The sequence below is a fragment of the Maylandia zebra genome, linkage group LG7 (genome assembly GCF_041146795.1).
Source record: "Maylandia zebra isolate NMK-2024a linkage group LG7, Mzebra_GT3a, whole genome shotgun sequence".
NCBI lineage: Eukaryota > Metazoa > Chordata > Actinopteri > Cichliformes > Cichlidae > Maylandia > Maylandia zebra.
In genome coordinates, this window is record NC_135173.1 from 66,091,964 (window position 1) to 66,110,044 (window position 18,081).

General features: G+C 41.5%; 2 protein-coding genes and 1 long non-coding RNA gene across 9 annotated transcripts in view; 1 reads left to right on the forward strand and 2 right to left on the reverse strand.

Moving 5' to 3' along the window:
- The window catches only part of LOC143419577 (uncharacterized), a 13,285-nt gene extending 9,910 nt beyond the window's left edge, over nt 1–3,375 (forward strand). For 3 of the 5 annotated variants that reach the window (XR_013099590.1, XR_013099589.1, XR_013099591.1), the window contains one exon: nt 697–1,745. This is a non-coding gene — a long non-coding RNA (uncharacterized LOC143419577). Of the gene's footprint in view, nt 1–696 lie in introns of all 5 variants that reach the window. The other 2 variants (XR_013099592.1, XR_013099593.1) reach the window with 2 other exon arrangements.
- The window catches only part of syt8 (synaptotagmin VIII), a 14,619-nt gene extending 5,519 nt beyond the window's left edge, over nt 1–9,100 (reverse strand). The window contains exons 1-7 of one of the 3 annotated variants that reach the window (XM_076886939.1): nt 8,778–9,100; nt 7,822–7,957; nt 3,748–3,939; nt 2,445–2,608; nt 1,401–1,496; nt 1,068–1,235; nt 745–912 (exon numbers count right to left, since the gene is read on the reverse strand). In XM_076886939.1, coding sequence (XP_076743054.1) covers nt 745–912; nt 1,068–1,235; nt 1,401–1,496; nt 2,445–2,608; nt 3,748–3,919 — 768 coding nt within the window. In that variant the 5' untranslated portion in view covers nt 3,920–3,939; nt 7,822–7,957; nt 8,778–9,100. Of the gene's footprint in view, nt 1–744; nt 913–1,067; nt 1,236–1,400; nt 1,497–2,444; nt 2,609–3,747; nt 3,940–5,607; nt 5,705–7,821; nt 7,961–8,777 lie in introns of those variants that run through there. The other 2 variants (XM_076886938.1, XM_004566185.2) reach the window with 2 other exon arrangements.
- A 917-nt stretch (nt 9,101–10,017) lies between these two features.
- dld (deltaD) lies at nt 10,018–17,922 on the reverse strand. Its single transcript, XM_004566188.4, has 14 exons — nt 17,781–17,922; nt 16,634–16,709; nt 16,253–16,332; nt 16,071–16,139; nt 15,464–15,533; nt 14,803–14,903; nt 14,564–14,707; nt 14,182–14,283; nt 13,852–14,042; nt 13,527–13,697; nt 12,936–13,125; nt 12,368–12,505; nt 10,987–11,076; nt 10,018–10,831 (listed from the first exon to the last, which is right to left on the reverse strand). The coding sequence occupies exons 1-14, from the start codon at nt 17,817–17,819 to the stop codon at nt 10,766–10,768; spliced, it is 1,527 nt and encodes a 508-aa protein (XP_004566245.1). The 5' UTR covers nt 17,820–17,922; the 3' UTR covers nt 10,018–10,765.
- Between the last annotated feature and the right edge of the window lie 159 nt (nt 17,923–18,081).

Here is an 18,081-nt window from a genome sequence, read left to right on the forward strand (position 1 = left end):
CACTTTAGAGAAATGTGTTGGGATTTGAAAGTGGAGAGAGTCAGGCAGGAGATGTCAGGTAGGAGAAAGCATCTGATGACTCTAACCTGAGAGGAGGGGGGAACCGAGAAAGGAGAACCTTTTATAACCTGGATTTGGTGCCAATGAGGGGGACCTCAGTTTTAACACTATTCAATCTGATAAAGTTCCTGGAGACCCAGGATTTGATTTCCTTGAGGCAACGAAAGAGAGAGGTGGGTGGGAGGTTTGGTGCACAGGTAAAGCTGGGTGTCATCAGCATAAAAATTGAAATTAATATCAAATTTACAAAAGAGAAGAGACCAAGTGGAAGTAGATTATTAATAGGAGAGGTCCCGGGACAGATCCTTCAGGAAGTGTCAATCGGTTGTTTTGAGATTTTTGAGTTGAATGAAATTAGTTTCAGGATGCATCAGTGATTCCGCTACAGGCTAGTGTCTCAAGAAAATGTATTGGGGTATAGTATAGAAAACCAGAATAGATTTTGACAGTATGAAGAGAAGAGTAAACAAACCAAGCTTGAAAAACTGTTAATCCTGCCATTAATCCAACTATTGGTCCCAGGAAGCAACATGACTGCTTTTTCTTTTTGAATGACACAAGAGGTTTGGATTAGGAAACTGAATCCTTAAAGAATATGGAAATACATTTGACAAAAATTGATTAAATCCTTCCTAGATGCCACCACTTGGACCATGAAGAATAAGGAAATGTGTGAAAGCAAACCTCAAATTTGGCGGGTGCTTCCAGCTCCTGCCACTCCTCGATGATGTGATTCCAATCAACATTGCAGAGCTGCACCCGGATCTCGCCGATGATTTCGTGTTTGGAAAACCGGTTAAAGTCAAACACTTTCATCACAGCTGTCGACTTCGTGAGGGTAGACTTTGGTAGCTGGGGGCATATAACTAAGGTTGGAAGCTCTTTCTTTTTTGAGGATTTGCAACATTGACGTTCAACTTCAATAATTCACCACATACACAACAATTTTTAATTATAACTGTTTTTTAAGCAAATGCAACTAAACAGGGCAAGTCACCAGGTCCTACCTGGAAGGTGAACTGCTCGTTGAAGACAGGGTTCAGCGTGCTCCTGAACACTTTGGTTTCATAGGTTTTGCTCTTTTCGGGGAGGATGTAGACTCTGACATATGGGTCTGAGGTTCCTCCGAGGTCCATGGCCATCAGGCTGCTGGCTTGTTTGATCCCCAGTTTGAGCTGTAAAGGTCGACAGGAAACAGATGGATATTGACTCATACCACAGCTGAAAACTAAAGAGGAGCTGAACAAATTTCACACATTCAAATGTTTAAAATAAGAATGCAACATTATAGAAGTGCAACGCTGCATGAAAGGTAAACAATTAGACATTCATTTAATCACCTCAGACAGAGGCCCATCATATTCCAGAGAGTAGAGCAGCTTTCCTCTCTGCTTTTTGGTTGAGCCATAATCAACATCTGCCACATCTGGCTGAACCTGTCAGACGAGCACAGGAAGCACATTAGCTGTCCAAGCCTTTTCAGGGGGTAAAGCCATGTTAAACTTTTAAACTAAAACTGTTGTATACTTTTAATTAAAAAAATAAAATTATGTCACACCCAGAACCAAATAAATCCAGAGTAACGACACAACATAGAACATCAAGTCTGTTCTTTGAGTCTGAAAAATAAAGTCATGTGGTGTCCTAGTGTGCATTACATCTAAAGGACAGCAGGGGTCACTGGAACTATGCTAAAATTACTCTACTGCTCTACTTGATCAATAACTTAAGTGAACATTTTCCTGATGAGTTTATGGCATTAATTGTTAGTGTCAGGTCTTATTTAACATAGTCTCATGTTGACTCAACGGTTTCTCTAAAGTGCCAACCGCATGTTCCCAGTGACGTAAAAATACAGGTTGTGCGTGCCAGTTCCTAACACCTTGATTGTAGTTTGTTGTGGACATGGACAACTGGAGACCCAACAACGAGTAGTCATTCCTGTGGCACATGCACAGCTGTAAAGTAAATTCTCCACAGACGAGTCAGTGGCATCGACCCTCGCAGTTACCAAAACGTTATTTCACTGAGCGCTTTCAAACCTATCAAAAGTAAAATCGAGTCAAAGGTTCTGACCAGTTGTTTCTTGACCCAAAAAGTAACTAAACTGTTCAGCAACTAATATCTGTCCAGTTTACAAGGAGCCTGTCATTAACCAAGGTCTTTTCACAGGAATTCTTGAGGGTTGGCAAAGCCCAGGAATACCTTAGCATGCTGAAAAGTAACACGTGAGACATTCCAATGGTTATTTCCATCTTTTATGTGTAGTCTGTAGTGTGTAGTTATAATCAGTTCAGTGGAAATAAAAAACAATAGAATACATTATGTTTTTGTGTTGTGTATCAGTCAAATTTATATCAGATACTCTGGCCTCTGCCACTCACCAGGGCTGTGGTTGTTTTTCCATTCACCGCCTTCAGATCGATCTGCTCGTTCTTCTTCTTTTTCTTCTTTCCTTTGCAGCAGCACTTGATGCAGACACACAGGCAGCAGAGCAGAATCAGCAGACCGCCAGCTGCAAAGATGGTGTAGATCGCCCATCGAGGCACTGTGGAGATAAGACGAGTCCACATTATCTCACCAACAAAGACTGATTCTGTAAACAAAATGTCCATTTTATTCTCATTGAAAATCTATGAAAATATTTGTTCCTTTGATTAAAAGTTGAACATATGAGCTTTATGGTAGAGTTAGATATAATGGTAAACTGATTACACATTCAGTTCACATTAAAATTATTTCTTTGTATTTGCAGTGACAAATCGTGCCAGTGATTAAATCCTTTGATGTCCCAATGCTAAAAGATGGACAAAACATAATTCATCAGAAGATAAATATAAATAATTTCTTTGGACATAATATTAATTGATTGAGTATGTTGAGAATGTAGTTTAAAGAGAATAATTTAAGACCGGAGATAAAACACTCTGGAAGCAGCTACGTCTCTAAATCGTACAACTCTATGCAGATGACACACTTTTGTGTGTGACTAACTTTAAGCCTCTGAGATCAAAGTCATCATTAGTGATAACTTTGACTCTAGATTTTGAAGAATGGCTAAACGGACGTTTTTGAAAATAAGAATAGGTTTTGATGCATTTCCAAATATTCATTTTCTTGGCCTCCTGATTACCGAGTCTTCAGAGACCAATTAAAAGAAAAAAGAAAAATGACATATTCAGATTGCAGAGGGTTCAGATTGAGGACATCAACAACGATGACATAAGAGACTAGCTTGGTTGTGCAATGAGCCTATGCACAACTTTGCAGAGCATCGTATACATGTAATAACTTTGTGCTATCATAAAAAATACGTGCAACAATAAGTTTGTGTGCTGCTCTTGTTTGTGTTGTTGTTGGTCCTTTAGGCAGTAGAAACTACAACATCTAAGTTTTAGTGAAATTTCAAGACACGTTCCAAATAACAGCTAAACCCAGGCATCTTATATTACAAGACACAGCATACAGCAGAACCAGGCTCAGGGAGGGGCAGCCATCTGTTTTGACTGGTTGGGGAGAAGGGGAAAGAAGCTATTATTGAGACCCTTCTCATCATTGTGTCTTTCATCAGCAGCAGGGGGAGATCACTAGCATTTGTATCTAACTTATTTGCTCACCTGACAAGATCAAAACACATATTTAACTCTAGTTATCCTTTGGCTACTTGGGAAATAATTCATTACTCACAGGGTATCCGGTCGAGCAGGCCATTGATGAAGGCAACAGCTGGGTCGGCAGTGGTGTTAGTATATGTGGAGATGAGGGTGGTGGGGTGATCTGTGACTGTGAAGCTTTTTGCCTTTGATAACAAGTTAGATTTCACATGGGAAGAATGTTGTGGTGGAAGGATTTTAGACATGATGAAGAGGATGAAGATTTCTGGAAGCAAGAGATGACAAATGTTTACATGTGTTAACAAAAAAGTCTCTCAGCCTTTGTGCTTAATGAAAAGTGGAGGGAATGGCTTCCCTCAAATTACCACAGGCTTGATAGATATGAGTCAAAGTGACCGCATGATGCACGTGCAGTCACTTTAAAAACACACACACACACACACACACACACACAGTCCAACAAAGAGACGGTGGGTGGAACCTAAAATCTCAAATTTGGACTCATCAGACCAAAGCACAGATTTCCACTGGTCTAATGTCCATTCCTTTTCTTTCTTGGCCCAAACAAATCTCTTCTGCTTGTTGCTTTCACTTAGTCGTGGATTCTTAGCAGCTATTTGACCATAAAGACCTGATTTCCGCATTCTTATTACATTATATTGTATGGTAAAGACCCTACAATATTAAAAAGCCATCTGCTGCAATTGATTGGGTGTGACAGGCGACAGCTCATTGGTTCCTGAGGTGAAAAGTCGCCTGCTATCGTCCAAGAAAGCACCTAGTTAACAGAAATCCTGACCTTTTATTTATACACTGAGTTGATTTTGTTCTTAAACATATTCAAAACTCGCCACTGCACTATAATCTTATAAAAGTGATTTGTAACTATACCACTGGTGATACCCTGTGGTCAGATTACAGAGAGACCATGGTTTTACAACCTGGTCAAAATATCACCTTTTAACCCATAAAACTTTTCAGTGTTGAGATATTTTTGGACTTTAAAGGAAGTTTCCCAGCAACAGTGACGTAAAACAAATTTCAACAAACATCAGAGCCATCAAACTCTGCTGATACGACTGAGTGGAATTCCAACTACGGCCCTCCACCATGAACAAACAGCAGCAGCACATTAAACCACGGTCTGATTCATGCTCTGATAACAGCACTCCACACAATGCTTCAGTACTGTTTCTCTTTGTAGAAATACCCAAAAGCCAGGCATACATACTGAATTTACTTCTGCTGCCCAACTCCTCATCCTGATGTTAGTCCTTCACAGTCTGTGATCTAATTTTCACCCTAAAATTAAGCCTGGAAACCAACTTTTTTAAACATGTTGCTTAAAACGCTGGGTAGCGTACATGCAAATAGTTTTAATGGCGATCCATTAAAACTATTTGCATGGACGCTACCTAGCGTTTTAAGAACTGTTTTAGCAAGTGTTTTAGTGTTTTAGACCATCGCAGGGTTTCTGCAGCTTAAGGCAATTTAATTTAAGACTTTAAAAACAATAACAAACCTTTTTTTTGCCACTCAGAATGAAAATTATGAACAAATTAAACAACAACTCAACTTGAAGGAAAAGAAAGATAAATTCCTCTGAGTTAGAGATACAACTTAATATTTTTGAAATGTTTGAAAGATTGAGTTAAAACATTTAATATTAACTCAGGCCTTATTTTAACAGAACAAATTCAGTGCTTAGAAATAAATTTTAAGCACCAGCAGGATCCTTGCTAATCATCAAAGTTAAACAATGACAAACAAACAAAAAAGAAAGATTTCTGCTCTCTATTATGGGTCAAGCACTTAAAAATTGGATTCTCTATATCCTGTCATACAAATGATCACATCTCTTGTGAAATCACTAAGAATAACGATTTGAAAAAGGCAAAAAAAAAAATTAGGATAAAAGAAGTATTTTACTTACTTATGATGAATTTAACAAAAATTTTGACATCCCTGCTCAGTCCATACAGGCGACTGGCGAAGGCTGATAGTTTTCCGTGCTTTACCACTCAGATTAAAAAAAGTTCGGTTGAAGAATAACTGAAGAGGAAGGACGGACTCTCTAACAAAGGGACTTTTCCTAAAAACAATCTTTAAACTGCTGATTAAAGAGAGGAAACTTCTCCTCCCTCCAGCTACATCCACTCTGTTTTCCCCGTAATCAGAAGGGGAAACACAACAAAAGCTTCAAAACCAGGATTTACCAGGGGACAGGCCTTCTTCTAATCTATATACTTAAACTGTGGAAGTGCTTAGTGGCAAAAAGTCCACTTACTGTACGACTGAAGCTGAAAAACTAAAAGAGCTGTACTGACAGATCCCTTTATAAACAACGATAGACCTCCTTTGGCGAAACAAAACTCGTAGCTCCAGCTCCAGGGAGTCTATCGTTGTTTATAAAGGGATCTGACAGTACAGCTCTTTTAGTTTGATAAGCACACATGCAGGTCCAATTACATGATAATAAATAAAATTCTTGTTGAAGAGACATAACAGACTACATGGCCGTCTGTCAGCAATTAAAGTTTGCCGTCTTTCATGATTATTGTGACATCACTGAAAGGAGAATATACTGAAGCCTTAAAAACTGCTGTTCCTCTAGCAGACACGAGGCCAGGGCTGCCACCAAGGTGGGGCCAGAGGGGCTCCGGCCACCCCCCAAAATTTGCTGGAGGTGTCCCTGCACGAGGCCGGTGACAAATGTTACCGAATTTAAAAAGCATGTTCACAGCCTGTTACATTTTTTTTTTTTTTAAACAGACTTTGGATAGTTTCCCACTTCATAAAAACAGTGCTGATGATTTTTTTTAAACATCACTGAGTGAGTTATTGGGCTATTTTGAGACACAGTTGTTCAGATGAAGGCAAATTTGGAGCTTCAGGCTCCAACAAAGACCATGGTGATGACTAAAACACAAATATTCAAGCTTTGAAATGAACAGTCCAAAACCACGGAGTGGCATCATGGAGGCTACTGAAAGTGAGGACAATAAATGAAACTAAATTAAATCTTGCCCAGTTATAGTCAGAGTGACCAAAGTCTCTGAAAGCTAAAACACTGCCTTTTCTCTCGCTCCTTCAAAGATCAGTCTGAGAGTTAAGATTTGATCTCAGGGTTAAAGTTGGAATTAGGTTTATGTTTGGGTCAAAGTCTGGCCCTAAGTTTCAAGGGTTAAAATGAGATGTAAGAGTTCCAGGAATTCATTAATGTAAATGAATGATGAACATGCCTGTGTCTGGGGAAGGCAGAAGTCTCTCTAACAGTTAAAAAAGGTTAGCCAGAGTATGAGAACCACTCATCCAGACAGGCTCAAATTTAACAATGCACTTATTCAGGACTCACAAGTTTCTAGCAGATAGGATGAACAGCGGTGTCCTAATAATCTGAAAGATTACTTAGATTAGTACAAGAAGATTACCTTTTTACAAGATAACTAGTGTCTGATGTTGTTCTGCTATTATTGAAAGGGAAGTATTTCTAAATATTCTATAATATGTCTCAAAGCGATCTTTGAAAAGTTGAATAAGGAGTGTGACAAAATGTGAAGATTTAGAGACGTGCAAGAAACGAAGACAAAAAAAAAAGTACAAAAAAGGAAAAGCAAAGGAAGAAAGGACATGGACAGGGAAAGTTTATGACATTGGGAGGGTTACATGGAGAAGAAGAAGAAGAGAAAAGAACAAATAGAAGAAAGAAAAGGGAGACAGAGAAGAGTGTGAGTGGTGAAATAAAGAAAAAACTAACACAATTACAAGAGCAGGGTAGAAAAGAGCAAAGGAAACAGGAGGAGAGAAATGAAATGGGTCGAGCTTTCAAGATGAAAGTTTAAGAGACAAAATCAGAGAAGAAAATAATTTATGGGTAAACTAAGAATGTAGACATAAAGCACATCCCAGATTCTCCGATGAGATCCCAGAACAAAAAAGTAAAGAAGGCGATCACAGAAACAAGAGAGAAGAAATGAAAGAAAGATGGGCGAATCCAGCTAACAGTGAGTGTGTCTGTTATTTTCTGCAACTGATACAAACGTAATTGGACTTTATCAAACACTGACATTTCCCCTGAGACTCAAACAGTCACATAACACAAAATTAAAAAAAAAGAAGAAGAGAAGAATAGAAGCAGCAACAATACCCCAGTGTAACGAGGACTTTTCTCTTCTTTTACTTCATTTCTTCTCCAGTTGTTTACGGGGCTGTTAAACAGCTCGAGCCTGCAGAGTCTACGACTCCTCAAGCGTGGCTAATTCAACCTGGAGCAGCTGCCACACCTGCTGAACACACACAGAAACAGTAGTCAGAGTTTAAACAGAGGTGGAGTTAGTGAAATGCTGCTTACTTAAATAAAACATGCGTCATCCAGCAGCAGAAACAGCTACATGTTACTGAAACAGCAAAATGTGTTCAGTGAGCTGCAGTTCAGCTGTTAAGATGCTCTGATGATTTTACCACTAGAGCCGCTGGATGTTTATTTGTATGCTGCTGAAGAAAGACAAGGATTCCATTCTTCCTGAAACATTCATTCTAAAAGAGTAGCTTTGCATAATCCAGAGTTCATAATAATCCTCCGAGCCAAGCTCCCCTCAGTTCGTCCTGTGTCTGAAGCCCTTCGTCCTTTAAAGCCAGCTCTGATTGGCTGCCCCACGGAATCAGAAGATCTAAACTAAAAGTAGGTGGGGCTGCATACCAAGGCAACTATAATCAATAACTTATTAACCTTGCTGTTGTCACCTGGACAAATACGATCGATCAGTTATTAGAAGATGAGTATGAATCAGTGTTATTATCATCGCACTTTCATGATCTGTGACATTTCAACTTTAACCATAATAACCACTCTTGCTACAGTACATACAGTCTATGTCTTGAGTTTTAAATGTTAACAGGAGGCTATTTAGAGTCATCACACTTTCTGCTCGTCACACGATCCACTTATCAGCTGCACCTGTGTCAGAATTATTACTTTACCTTTAATTTTACATTTTTGAGTTGCTGTTCAATATAATGTAGATGATGTCAGTGAACCATAGACAAAGAAACGCTTGTCGAACATGGACAAATGAAGAAGACTGAAGAAGACTGAGATCTTACCTTCCTAAAACTCTTTTTTAACATAACCGTGCCGCAGGCTTGAGCCACGCTTCCTTTCTGTGTACAGTTCCAATGAGCTTGAAAGTCAATACCTTTATCCTTCAGTACAACTTGAACTCTCTTAGGCGGCTTTCTGTTCAGGAATATTTCTCCAGGCTTGTTGAAAGATGTTGGCTGTATTTGGTTGTCTGTCAGGATGATTCCCCACTGCTTTAATAATGTTGGGCTCTGAGGAGGCCGATCCATGCCTGATAGTGTCCCACTGTGTTTTTCTATCCAGGGGTGGGAAACTCCAGGCCTCAAGGGCCGGTGTCCTGCAGGTTTGAGATGTGTCCTTGATCCAACACAGCTGATTTAAATGGCTAAATGACCTCCTCAACATGTCTTGAGGTTTCCAGAGGCCTGGTAATGAACTAATCATTTCATTCAGCATGTTACCCAGGGTGATTTTAATGCTGTTTGGGATCATTGTCATGCTGAAAAATGATGGGATTCCATGGTCTATCAAAATTTGATGGTACTTTTCTGGGTGCATAATTCAATAAATTTTAAAAAGATCTCCAACATTTGGGGTGGCTGTAGCTCAGGAGGTAGAGCCAGTCACCTGATCTGAAGGTGAGCAGGCTCCTCCAGTCTACATGCCAAGAATCCTTGGGCAATATAATAATCCCAAGTTGCATCCATGGGAGTATGAATATAGTTAGGAAGCACTCAGTTTATAAGAAAATGATTGGGTGAATGTAGCATAGAGCGCTTTGAGTACTCTGGGAGAGTAGAAAAGTGCTATATCAGAATCAGTCCATTTATGTCACTGGCTGAAATGCTGTCCCAAATCATAACAGCACCTTGATCTTTTACACATGGCTGTAGACTCTGTCCTCCAGTGATTTGGATCCATCACTCATCAGATCTTCTGCCACTGATTTTCAGTCTGGTTCATGTGTACTTTGGCATACCTCAGCCTGTGCACCCCGTCACACTTCTTTAAAAACGCCTTGACAGCCACTGATGTCATTTCTGATGAGGCTAGATGCATCAGCTGAAGGGCCAGATGCATCTCTCAGTTTAACTTCATGGTCCTGTTGCAGATCAGTTTCCAAATGCACTACATAAAGTTAAAATTTTATCCCCCCCCAATTTAGTTTCACACTGCCCATCTACATCATCCAGTGTAAGAGCTGCTATCTGCACTGAAAGTTACTTCAAAAATAATGTCGGCACATGAAGCTACACAGCAGTGTCTGATTTAACTGCCTTTATTGGTTGAGATGGTGAGATACAGGCCAGAACGAATCACAGCAGAGTAATTTGAGTAGGAAACAGTCACCCGGCAACTATCAACAGCTCCCCTCCAAATGTGAGCTGATGTTGACCTAAGAGTCCTTCAGTACTTTAGTTACACAGGAAGCAGCAGCTGAGCCACATTCATTCTTATCACACATCTGTTTCTGCACAAATCTGTGACATCAGTCGGAGTGAACATGAAAGAAATATAAACTTAACCACCACCACACCGGCTATGAAGTCACCGATTTGAGATGAGCCAGAAATCCATCTTAAAATTGAAAACATGCAGATGTGAATCTTCGAGCAGCTCCAGTTTCCTGCTCTGATTACCCATCAGATGTGTTAAATTCCTCCATGCTGTAAAACAACAGACATCCCCGTCTCCTTGCACAAACAAAACAGCCAAAATAATATTCATATCTCTCTCTGACCTGCAAATGAGTGCATAATGCTCTGCTGAGAGCTTTTAAACTACGTGTGGAAAACAAAAAGCCTGACAGCAGTCAGTGTTTATTTACCCACCAAACCACCCGTTTATGATTTTATTGAACATTTAAATAACGTTAGAGCTAAACTGGTACAGTCTGGATGAACACCGAGGATCCCAGGTGGGTCAAAGTCAGAAGGTTTTTGAAGCAGACACGCAGCTTTTCTGTTTCTCCGCTGTCATGTCCGCTGAAGGTGCGACAGCGGCTGGCGGCTCAGAAGTTGATGGCTTTGCCGAAGGAGGCGGCCAAGTTGGCTTCTCTGAACGCCTCGGACACAGTCTGCAGGAGAAGGACGAAGAGGAAGGCGTTTGAAAGAACTCACGGTGCAACAGGACTTATCATTTGTCATGTCATTTCTCATATCTTTACTACAAGATAAACTAAGAACTGTGCATGTGCACTATGCTGTGTCGTGTGTGATAAAGAGAACGCACCGGATGGGCGTGGCAGACTCTGGCGACGTCCTCGCAGGAGGCGCCGTACTCCATGGCCAAAGCAGCTTCGTTGATCATCTCTCCTGCGCCCTGCAGAGAAACACACAGCAGCGTCTGGTTTAGCAGGTCTGTAAACAGCAACAGCTTCACATGGTCTGTTACAACAATTAACTTTCCAGCAAGCAATTTTACTTGTCAGGTAATTACAATCAAATGTGCAGCAAGACAAACACAGTAGCAAACTTGGCCACTTAATTCAGGCACTTATCCCTGTGATGGAAAGGTAATGACTGCCTGAGAAAAAAAAACAGTCCCTTGATCGGGATCATGTCCATTTTTTTATTTTATTTTTTTTTACACATGGGTTCACTGCACCAATCTTCTGTCTAAGACTGTCCAGCAAATTTAAGGGGGGAGTTTGAGACGCATTCAGAAACATGAAACAAAAACGTAATTGTGCATGTAACTGAGAGCTTTAAGGAAAGCTGTGTTCCACTAAGACGTTTCTGGTCTCATAAAGCAGCAGTCTCCAACCTTTTTTGCGCCACGGACCGGTTTATGCCCGACAATATTTTCATGGACCGGCCTTTAAGGTGTCGCGGATAAATACAACAAAATAAAACTAGTACCGGTACCGAAAAAAAGAAAATTTATTCATAACACACGTGAAAAGACCCAGGAAAACCAAGTTAACGATAAAAATGATAACAAAATAACGCTGAAAACCGATAAAAACCCTGAAAACCATACATTTCACACCTGAGCCTCAACTCTCGCGGCCCGGTACCAAACGACTCACGGACCGGTACCGGTCCCAGGCCCGGGGGTTGGGGACCGCTGTCATAAAGGACCGACAGAGATGTTAACAGAGATCCGGACACTCCATGGAACAGGGTCACCATGAATGTCAGTCAGTCCACCTGCACTCCTCGGATCTTTGCACTGACAAATATCTGCTTTATTGTCGCCTCAGAGTTACTGTAAGTCTAATCTGAGCAGTACAAACATGGATGTCTCATCCTTGACACAGTTAAAGGTCATTAACGGGGAAGTGTGTTCATCGAGAGCCAGCCTGATGGTTTTACAGCACTCGCATGTGTCTGTCTGGGATTAGTGTTTATTAGGACAGATGCAGTAATGAGACAGACACACAAACCGTTAACTTCCATTTTCATAGGAGGCTGATATTCTACATAAACACTCCAAAGCTGTAAACACTCGATTCCCATCATCATCATCCTCCCACGTGCTCAATGTCTATTTGATTGGGTAGATGATCCTCTACAAAGACAGTCTGAGCCCATTAACACCCAGTCCACCCACACAGATGTTTTTACATTTAAGGCTAACGCGGGTCCAAAGGAGGCTGATGAACTCTTACAGATCCGAGGATGTGAGCTCCCAGCATCCTGTCGGTCTCCTTGTGGCTGAGGATCTTCACCAGGCCGTCGGTGTCGGCGTTGGTTTTGGCTCGGCTGTTGGCTGCAAAGGGGAATTTGCCCACTTTAAACGGGACACCCTGTAGAGGAGAAGAGAGGAGGACTCAGACTGAAGTGAAATGACACAGAAATATTAGTTTTAAATGTTGCACTTTTCACACATTTTTCCCAAGTTATGGGACGCTTCATGGCTGTCACGTTTGTGTTTGTCACTTGTACAATATAAATAAGCACAAACAATCAGGATGAAACCCTTCTTTTGGCTTGGATCTGGATTGAAATGTTGGGAAATATCACCACCAGGTGGCCGATGTCAATGTCTGAAGCAGCTTAGTTTTAACAGAGACACATATTTACATTTAAAGCACTTTAAGCTGCATGGCTACTTTGTGCATGATCTCTGCTACAATGATTTAGTGACATTTCCTTCAGTTGCCCTAGAAGAACAACGCTGCACCCAGAGAGCTGGCTATCCATCGTGCTGGAAGCAAACACCTTCCCAACTTTCACCTCCTCTTTGAGCTGCTCCTCGCTCTTGCCCACCCAGGCCACCTCGGGGTGCGTGTAGATGACTGAAGGGACGCAGTTATAGTCGATGTGCACAGCGCCGCCCGCCATGCCCTCCACGCAGATGATGCCCTCGTCCTCGGCCTTGTGGGCCAACATCGGCCCGGCAACCACGTCACCGATTGCATAAACGCTAAAAGAGGAGAGGAAGAAGCAAAGAGGGAACAAATGTCACTGAGCCGTGTTTTGCAAGGAGTGATACATATAATTTATTTTTTTGGTCTGGGTCATTTACTGACCCAGGAATTCAGCAGCTACATAAATACATAGAGGTTCTCTTACAGAGCAACAGAGCATCCCAGTGACGCGATCAAAGGCCTTTTCGTAACAGACTTGTTACTTTATTTCTCCTGTTACACCACTGTTACACTAATCTATTTGTGCTTACTATTTTTAGAGATTTTGATATTTTTAAAATTGGACAAAATTTTAGCAGGGGTAAACTGGTGAGGATGCACCAAATTGGTAAGTCTGCTTTCAGAGATTCAATCACTTCATTTTAGCTTAATTTTGGCAGCATGAGCTCGGTGGTACCTGGGGACTTTGGTCTGGAAGCGGTTGTTGACGGGGATGCGACCCCTGTTGTCCAGCTCGATGCCGACAGTGTCTAGGCCCAGGTTCTGGGTGAAAGGTCGTCTGCCGATGCAGACCAGCAGCACGTCACATGTCAGAGTCTCGCTCTTCCCTCCAGCTGCCGCCTCCACCCTGAAACACACATAATACCCACGTGGTTACATGACAAAGCTCCCCAGCCATATTTCAAATTTCATGAGTTTAGATAGCACATGGGTGTAAAACAGCCCAAAAGAAAATGCATCAAAGAGAGTCCTGAAAGTCTGAGTCTGGTTTTTCCACTCACGCCACATCGATCTTGCCATCGGGCCTCTTAGTTGCTCCCATGACTTTGGTGCCGAGCTTGAACTTGAGGCCCTGCTTCTGCAGGATGCGCTGGAAGTTCTTGGAGATCTCCATGTCGATGCCCATACCACCCACGTGGCCCAGGAACTCCACCGCTGTGACCTTGGCACCCAGACGCTGCCACACTGACCCCTGCAGGATGGCAGGACAAACACACGTCTGACAAGTGCAACTCTCCTTTCTAAAGAAACAGAGCTGAGGCAGGAAATGTTGCCGATGTAGTCGACATAATCATGTGTTTGTGGGTGAATCAGTCTGTAGTGATGCTGACCAGCTCCACCCCGATGACTCCAGCTCCGATCACAATCAGCTCCTCTGGTACTTTCTTCAGGGAAAGAGCTCCTGTCGATGACACGATGGTCTCCTCATCAATCTAAAGAAACATATTTGAACACACTTCTTTTAAAAATCAACCCAGAATTATCTTTTAAAAATCAAGTGCATGTGAGTTCTTATGGAGTGGTGAAAGGAGGGTGACATGTGTGAGATATGATAAGGCTCTTGAGACGAGGACGCCTTTTGTTAGACACCTGCAGCACTGACTCCTCTCTTCATGTCCCTTCCTCGCCTCCTCCACCCCCTTTGGTAAATACAACAAGCAAAAAACCTGCAACTAGTGAAATGAAGTATGAACAGGTCACAAATTCTCATACCTGGATGCCTGGAAAGGGCGTGACCTCTGAGCCTGTGGCGATGAGGATGTTCTTGGTGTTGATGACCTGCTCTGTACCATCAGCTGTTGTGGCGGTCACTTGGTTCTTCCCGGTTAACCTTCCAAAACCATTAACGTGAGTAACCTGTGGGGAGTGATGTCACACCACAGACACTGTTAAAAGTGGTTCAGATGTAGCATCTGTGTAAACCAGCACTAATGCAGAGAGGGAAGACTGACTTTGTTCTGTTTGAATAAATGTGCGATTCCTCCAGTCAACGCTTTGACCGCCCCACTCTTCTGAGCCATCATCTTCTCCAGGTTCAACGAGATGCCTGAAACTGAAAGACAAAGACTTTATTGTCAATGGGGTCACAAATGTCAAACTAAGAAACCGATGGAAAAACAAGTTATATTCAATTAAAGCGTATTGTCGAAAACACACATTCTGTGCCATCAGTATCCAGTACTAAGGAATACAGACACAAGTGTTATAATAACGTATATGCTTATATTAAATATGGCTAATGCTGCAAATAATGACCTTCAGTGTAATCTTGGCTATAAAAAAAAATCTACTTGAAAGGTTTAAAGACAATGGATTTCTCTACTGTAGTCATTTCAGGCACACAGAGCATGTACTGCTGGTCAAACCAATCATAAGAGGGTTGGTTGGCTTAAAGCGAGGGGAGCTAACACAGCTTGTTTCTGACAGGATTAACTGAGGGGCAGCACAAAAACCTCTATGACATAAAGAAGGATTATTTTGAACTTTGAATCATGCAAAGCTCTACTAGAGCTCAAAATTACAACACATAACTGGAAATGACCCCCCTTTAAGGATCAGTGAACTACACAAAATGTACAAAACGTCTCTTTAAAGCCTGATGGTGATTCTTACTTTCGATGCCTCTGCTTTCAAAGTCCTTCCCATGAGCCAAGTGGTACAAGTAGGAGTTGTTCAGCAGAGCCTGCAGAAACAAAACAGCAGCTTATTCAGCTGGAGGAATGACTTTATACACGTTTGCATCATTTTACGGATTCAATATAGTTTAATCAATCTTACGTTCAGTGCTCATCACCAAACTGAAAAGTTATTTTTAGGTGAAGTTTGTTCTGCTTTCCTCTCTCTGTGAAATTTAGTCCTTATTATGAAGTGGAAAATGTTTTTCCCACTCTGCTTGGATAAATCCAAAAGTATTGGCTTATTTTTGAATTCATCAAGACAATAAAAAGATGCTACCGGTATGTGCTGCTATTCTTTCTGGCAAAATTTTTGGCTCTACTACTCAAATGTGCTCCATGGAAGCATTTGCCCTTTATAATATATCTATGGATAGAAAACCATCACTGGATTACTTTTATACGAAAGGTGTACAAGTTCTGAAAGAGAAACCAAACCCAAGATAAAAACATCCTTGGTATCTCCTTCCTGTAAAATGATCATACTGATCAAACCTCTTACAAACAAACCTGTGAATTTGTGGTGATTAAAAGCAGTTTGTTACCTTCGAGGGGATGCAGCCGACATTGAGACAAGTCCCGCCGAGTGTGAGATTTTTCTCGACACACACTGTCTGTCCAAAAATAACAAATGTAGAGACGGGGGATACATTATTCACCAAAAACTTCCACTTGTGACCATCTGTGGGATTTAGACAGCAGGATATCTGTCGAGCAGGTGGGTTACCTTAAAGCCGAGCTGTGCAGCTTTGATTGCAGCGACATAGCCTCCTGGACCGGAGCCCACCACTGTGACGTCTGCATCAACTGCAGAGAGGCAACACAGCAGCTTTTAGCATGACTTTACACCACCAGAGAAAACTACATGATTAAGGTCTGGTGTATGTAAATGAACATTTTAATGCAAGCTCTCTACCACCCCTCTTTACATAGCCCATGAAGTCCTATCCCCACCCAAATCCAGCACCCGAGACTCTCTGCAAGTCTGAATTATGAGACTGCTTTGATACAAACATCAGAGATCAAACCGCACAAACATGTGGCTAAAGTTCAGTAAACATTGTGCCACAAATAAAGTCCTATGATAAGATTTACAGCACAATCGTACTTGCTGCTTTGTCAGCGTAGGTACGAACAGACAGCGCTGCAGCTCCGTGCACTTTGCAGGGCAGGTGGTGGCTCCGCTGTGAAGCAAACGAAATGCACAGTTAGAAAATACGCATGCACAATACAACTAGGCAATGCAACACAAAACAATGTTATAGTGCATCACAAGCCAACTTTGCAAACTAAAAGCATCTGTCTTCAGTGGCTTCTCTCACTTCCGTAATCTGCTGCTTAATAATTTCTATTTACGTCACTACTATTTCCTTTTAAAGCTGCATACTAAGATACTGAAGCCTAGTGAGTCACGAAGGAGCAAACTCAACTACTAAACTAACATTTGAATTTTCATATTTAGTTTAATATTTAGACTCATGCACTTGTTTTCATGGAATTGTACCACATTCAGCTGGTTTGCTGTTGCAGTGCCAGCTCTCAGCAAGGACACCCTCAGCCTGTCCACCAGCAACTCTGAAACTTTCCCCTCTAGCAGACTACCAAGTTAGCAAATAACTACAATTTAAGTGTCATAGAGTCACAAAGCTTCTAAAAGCCCCGAAACAATTCGGAATAATTTGATGCTCGCCGTGAAGCTGTGAGACAACAGCTGAGCTTACGACATAAATTATGAGTTAGGCAACCGCTGCTAAACAGCTAAGCGAGCTAACACGACACCAGAGTGGGAAATGTCAACTGTAAAGTCATAGAACCTAGATCCTTTTCTTCTAGCTTTGTGTGATTTAAGCCCCTTTAATATTAGCAGAATACAAATATCACGCTTCTTTTCATTGCAGGTTTTACTTCAAAATACTGCGGCAATATTTAACCAGAAAAGTCGTGATTTAGTTTAAATGTGGGGAAGGTTGTTAGTCTAACTCATGCCGAATTAAAATGAAAAAGGTATATGAATAGGAAAAACATCAACTGAAAACCAAGCAACGTGTTTAGACATCGATAACCACAACAACTCCAAATTGCATGTCTTTTCCAGTGCAGTCTGGTTCGCCTTCTGCTGTTAGCCGAGTAGCTAGCCAGGTGCGGGCCGCAGGTCTAAAATTTCCCCTATCCTCTAGATCTGCAGCACGCAGGACAGTTTACGACACATCCGGATTTCGCATACTGGTTATCGCGAAAATAATATGACTGCTTACTGTGGCCAGGGAGCGGTATAACTGTGTCCAGCTCTGCATTCTGTCGGTGCACTCTCACTGGATCCGTAACCTACAGCAGGCCGAGCAGCCAAGGACTCCTATCATTGCGCAAGCGCAGTATGGGTCCAAACCGAAAACTCCTCCGGGTCGCATCTATTACGCATCACGTCAAAATTTGCGACGGGTAAACAAATGTTATTTTTAAAAGCAAAATGTTTTTTTAAACAAATCATATGTATGTATGTATGTATGTATGTATGTATGTATGTATGTATATATATATATATATATATACACACAC

Bases quoted from the DNA above. Each gene is read 5' to 3' on its own strand.
- dld (XM_004566188.4), bottom strand. From the start codon at position 17,819: ATGCAGAGCTGGACACAGTTATACCGCTCCCTGGCCACA. The intron at 15,534-16,070 runs GTAACAAACTGC...TTGTTTCTGCAG, and splicing joins TCGGCTGCATCCCCTCGAAG to GCTCTGCTGAACAACTCCTA. The intron at 13,126-13,526 runs GTACCACCGAGC...CTCCTCTTTTAG, and splicing joins TTCCAGACCAAAGTCCCCAG to CGTTTATGCAATCGGTGACG.